This window comes from Elephantulus edwardii, unplaced genomic scaffold (assembly GCF_000299155.1).
Source record: "Elephantulus edwardii isolate Elephantulus edwardi_28Jun2011 unplaced genomic scaffold, EleEdw1.0 scaffold00060, whole genome shotgun sequence".
Lineage (NCBI taxonomy): Eukaryota > Metazoa > Chordata > Mammalia > Macroscelidea > Macroscelididae > Elephantulus > Elephantulus edwardii.
Genome location: NW_006399810.1, coordinates 15,696,295 through 15,702,008, shown reverse-complemented (window position 1 = coordinate 15,702,008; position 5,714 = coordinate 15,696,295). Strand labels below are relative to the sequence as shown.

At 38.3% G+C, this 5,714-nt stretch overlaps 1 protein-coding gene across 1 annotated transcript in view; it reads left to right on the top strand.

Moving 5' to 3' along the window:
• DIP2C (DIP2 disco-interacting protein 2 homolog C (Drosophila)) overlaps positions 1–5,714 on the top strand; it is a 693,228-nt gene that overhangs the window by 394,981 nt on the left and 292,533 nt on the right. Inside the window, exons 4-5 of the mRNA XM_006887669.1 lie at positions 2,757–2,882; positions 5,304–5,513. Of these exons, the coding sequence (XP_006887731.1) occupies positions 2,757–2,882; positions 5,304–5,513 (336 nt within the window). The remainder of the gene's footprint in view (positions 1–2,756; positions 2,883–5,303; positions 5,514–5,714) is intronic.

Below are 5,714 nucleotides of genomic sequence, written 5' to 3'. Positions count from 1 at the left end.
GCATAAATATTGACATATTAGGCATTGGAGAGATGAGATGGACTGGCATGGGGCATTTTGAGTCTGATGACCATATGATATATTACTCCGGAGATGAAAAGACAAGGAAAAATGGGGTTGCCTTTATAGTAAAAAAGTAATTTCTAGATCCATCTTGAAGTACAGCATCGTGAGTGACAGGATTATATCCATACGATCTGAGGTTACTGTTCTGTTTTCTTAGCCTCAGATACTTTACTTAAACCTCACGTGCTTGATTCCTAATATAACAAGTAAAAATATTGGAATTTTTGAAAGATTTTATATGGGGTAGATAAGTTTTCCATGATGGCTATTAGAAGTCTTCTCAATACAGCAGGCTTTTAATTTATATTTTAATTACCTTGGATAATCTTACTAAGTGCTTTAATTAAAATATACAAGATTGTTTGGGGCTCTAAAATTGAGAGAAATGTGTGTATCAGACCAAACAGACTATCTTCCCACAGATTGCAGTAATATATCCTGTTGTTCATTATAATAATAACCCATCAGCCCATATAATATTGATTATTTGAAGGTACTAGGGAACAACTCATAAAAAGCCTCAGAAGTTGAAAGGATTCCTGAAAGAGAGAAATAGCGCTGTGTGGGAATCCCGTTGGTTTGACTTTTTGTCTTGAGGCTAATCCCCAGGTATCAGTTATGAGACAACTAAATCCCATAGTGAAAATCATAATTAGTGGCTTAAAATGTCAGACAATGGCATTTAAGACTATAAGAAAAGGTCAGAAATAGCAAAATGGGATGGGGGATGGGGGTGGAATGAGCCATAGCAGGGATTCCAAAACCTACATATGAACTCCATTTAAATTTGGCAGATTTTTGACAATTTCATGTATGCAGAATACATGCAGCAATAAATGAAACAGCTGAAAAGCCAAGCTCATTATCATCAGGTCAGTTCCCTCTCACAGAAGCTTGCTGCCCGTAGAGTTTTCAAGGCTATATGAATGCAAAAGCAGACTGCTATGTTGTTCTCCTGCTGAGCAGCTTGTAGGTTTGAACCACTGACCTTTTGATTAGCAGATGATTGCTTTAATCTCTACATCACAAGTGCTCCTGGTTTTAAAACCAGTCTCATGAAGCAGGTAAGTATCTGCATGTAAGTTTCTAAGTGATATCCTTGGCAGTATAAGGTGATGGTAAATGATTCATTCAGATCCTAATATATGACTTATCAGTTTTAGAACTTTGACTGTCAAAGCTCTGTTTCTTCGTCTGTAAAATGGGAAGGATGAGAGTGATTTAGGATTGTTGTGAATATTATGAGTGTGCTCATATCTTGTCTGGACTGCTTGCCACCTTCTGAATGATTCCTGGCTTGTATTCCTACTCTTCTATATTCTTCTTCACAGAACAATACTACTAGAATGTAGATCAGATAATGTTGCCCAATGTGTATTACTATCTTTGAATAGGACCTGATCTATCTATCATGGCCTGTGAAGCTGTTGAGCCCCTCTGCTTTTGACCACTAGGCTCTGGTCACTTTGGTTCTTTGTCCGTTTTTCTGATATCTTTGTTCTTGTTCCCACCGAGACCTTTGTGCTGGTGGTCTCCTATGCCTTGGAAGTTTTTATCTTGACAGATGGTTCATTCTTATTCAAATTTCAAATTTAGAGGAGTTGCTCAGCCAGTCTCTCTGTCCTGTATGATTATCTTTTTTTCCCTTGAGAAAACAGCTGCAGGGGACATAGTAGGCCTATCTCCCAGCCCTTACAATACTACTTTACAAAGAAAATATACAATAAATAATTATATAGCGATTAATTTATTCACTGGGTGAATATATGTAAAATGTATAAACAGAAAGGCTAGCCCACAGCTCAGTGCCTAGTTGAAATTACCTTATAATTATTACTCCCTGTAAGATGCACATGTAGTTGTTAAGTGCCGTCCAGTTTTAGAGGACTCATAGCAACACTATGAATGAAGACCTGAACAGTTGTGTAACTTTCATCTTTCTCTGAGGCAAGCTATTTCAGAAGTTGGATGCCACTCCTGCTTCCAAGCTTGTTTTAATCTGGGAGAGACAAGTCCCTAGAAAATGATACAAAGTAGAGGATCAATGAAAAAGGTAAATACTCTGAACAGATGAATTGACACTGTGGCTATAGTGATGAGCTCAAACCCTGCCGGACTGCAAAATGTTTCTTTTTGTTTGACTTCCAGTCACTTTTTGTTGGAACCTACTCAACAGTGCTAAACAATAAGAGTATGTACACATAATTCAAAGGTGCCAAGTCCCCATCAGGGACATCAACAATGTAACCAGTTCCCAGAACAGCTGGAGACAAGCTAAAAGACATGAATTTATTAAGACAGGAAACTTACTTAAGATGCATCTACTTCTCTTTAAATTAAAGTGAATTTTGAGACGTGAAAAATCTGCCATATAAGAAATATATGAATATCAAGATTTATTCACCCTAAGAAAAATCACACAGAAATTTATAGTTGATATTTTATTATTTAATGTAGATTCTAATAAATAATTTAAAAACTTTTTAAACAAATGTTAATGCCTTCATACTGGAGCTTACAAACTAGTAGATTTACCCTTTTTCTGGCATTTTCTACCCATCCATTTTTCACAGTTCCAGTAGAAAAACAAGCTACCAGAGGGCCAGAGAGAAAGGAGAAAAAGCGGGTGGCCCTTGTAGTCTTAACTGAACAATGGTGTAATTGAACTCTCGTTTTCTGCTTCCTTCCAGATGTTCACACAGAAGCTGTGCAGGCTGCTCTGGCCAAACACAAGGAAAGGAAGATGGCTGTGCCCATGCCTTCAAAGCGCCGGTCCTTGGTGGTGCAGACCTCGATGGACGCCTACACGCCTCCAGGTGAGCCAGCCCCACTGACTCTTACAGTCACGAAACAGTGATGTTTGCCAGGCAGATGACCTCAGCAGTCACAGGACGTTTTGAGAAATAATGGAGTGAACGAGAGCCCAGAAACAATATATACTGGATCTTAATCATGGAAGGAAAATGCAGCTATTATGTATGTACTTGCACAAATTTGTATTTTCAACTTTCCATTCAAACCTATTAAGGTGATTATGAGATACCTGTAAAGTCTTCCAAAACGTCATGAATTTAAATTTTTTTATTAATTTAAATTTTTCATATAGTAAAAGACAAGAGCTTTACCTTTAGAGTCCTATGCTGTATTTTTGCTGCTTAAACAGTTTTGTATTTATTCTCACTACCTTTAAAATGTAGATATGCTGTGTTAATTGGTTTGTTAAATGAAATTAATTGGAGAAGTCTAGGCAGTTGTGTTAATCAAGGATCCTCAAATGTCTTCTGTAAAGTCCCAGATCATATTTAAAGGTTTGCAGGCCATGTGGTCTCTGTCCCAACGATTGGGCTTTGCCACTGTGGCACTGAAGGAGTTGTAGATAATACAGAAGAAAATGGGTGTGGTCACATTACAATAAAACCCAGTGTATTCATCCATAGACCAGCCAACCCCTAATCAAAATGGAGTAATAATCCCATTTAAATTTATATTATACAGTACTGCTTTTATTTATTCCCTGGTCATGTACAATTTGCCCAGCTGATAATTGAAGGGTCAGTGGTTTGAATCTACCAGCATGTAAATGAAAGATTGTATAAAACACAATAATGTAAAATAATTATTATATGGGGTGGGGGAGAGGGGTGAGAAGGTGGAAGGAGTATAGAGTCAAAGTATCAAAAAGAATTGGTTAACAAAGAAGAAACCTGTGGTTTATAGAGTTCCTGTGAATCAGAGTTGACTCAGTGGCATCTCACAAAAACACATATAGGTTGTACTTAGCCGTATTTTAGACAGCTTTCTATTGGAGAAGCTTTACTTTAGGGTCACGTGTAAAAGCATCGTAAGATCAATTAGCCAGGTATCGGCTCCTAGAAATCATGGAGTAACTGGTTCTAGTCTAACCCTTCCACTATTAACTGAATAAAACCAATAAAAGCTGTTTTTTAGGCAGTGGACTATAGGCAGTATAGGATTGTGGTATATGAGAGAACCCACATTCTTTGCCTGGGGAAGATTTTCACACCATGGTATAAAGACTCTGATCAAAGGACAGCAAACTGTTCCACTACCTTGAGAGGTAGAAATTGGAGTTCTTGGCAAGGGAAAGGGCCAAAATCCACAGACTGGATTTAATAGAGGACAATACTGTGCAGAGCAGAAGGAATTCTGCAGAGAAAGGACCCAAGAAGGCCTTGTATCATGAGGATTGGGATGTACAGAACATGTACCATGGCCGCTCCTGTGCGGCTCAGAGATGCTGTAATCAGCAGTGCTTGGTAGATAGTATTGAAGCACATTGAAGCTTTCTATCCTGTTAGAGTAGATTCCTCTGGCATCTTGCTGAGATGTGATAAAGGCCACCCTTTGAGAATAGGAACTACACAGTACAACAATTGCTCTTGACTTACATTAAGATCTAAAACCAAGTCCCAGCAGGATGCACAGAGGAGCCAGAGTTTGAAGGTTGAGTCTTGTCTCATTAGGGGATTTTGGGGAATACCTAGAGCTTTTTATAGATCCATGCTTAAGTCCAAGCCTGCTCATGTTCCAGATGATCAGTGAGCAGTTGAACAGACTGTTGAAATAACAATGAAAAGGCTTCAGAAGGAACTGGCAGAATTCATAGTCTAATCACACTTTATTCAAAATGTCTAGTATTCAGTAAATGAGCATTATATAAACAAAGAAGGAAAAATGTAATTTGTAGGCAACAAAAACCCTGTCAATAGGAGATGAACACTGGATAGTTTCCACTGCATCTTCAGATATCATTACTACATATAGCTGCTGAGTACATGCAGTGTGGCTAGTGGAGACTGCATTGTTCTCAATGTGAAACCTGCTAGATTTTTCAGAGACCAAATATGGAAAAAAATGGAGAGAATTCATTGGTACTTTTTATATTACATGTTGACTGATAATATTTTAAGTATTTTGGATTAAATAAAAATGCTTTCTTAAAATAAATTATACCTTTTACTGTATAAAACTCGGTTTCTTCCAAAAATATGTGGAGCAAATCGGTTATGGTATAATTATTTATAATACATTTTTAGGTAGAAAACCCATTAAAAAATATGATTGTTTGAAAGGTGATAGCACTTTTCAAAAGTGCTTAAAACCTGTTCAGAGAATATGTGAGGTAGATCTACCTTTGCAACAGACTACTGTTTAGAGTGGGGTTGTGTGTTTCTTTGAGCTAGGCTATCGCTTATGTTGTCTTCTTTTGCACACAGATACCTCATCTGGTTCAGAAGATGAAGGATCAGTACAGGGTGATTCCCAGGGAACCCCCACCTCCAGCCAAGGTAGCATCAACATGGAGCACTGGATCAGCCAAGCCATCCACGGCTCGACCACATCTACCACGTCCTCATCGTCCACACAGAGTGGAGGGAGTGGTGCGGCTCACAGGCTGGCTGACGTCATGGCTCAGACTCACATAGGTAAGTGTACCAGGCCAGGGCATTTCTGTGCTTCCTCTTTGCATACTTTGTCTTAATGTTCTCCAAGGGAAGACAGAGTAAAGTATTGTAATAAAACGTGCAAAGAGCTGGAGTCAGAAAATCAAAAGGGCTGAACTTGCTCAGCATTTCTTAAGCTGAAGGAATTGAAGAACAAATTCAAGCCTCAAGTTGCAATACTTA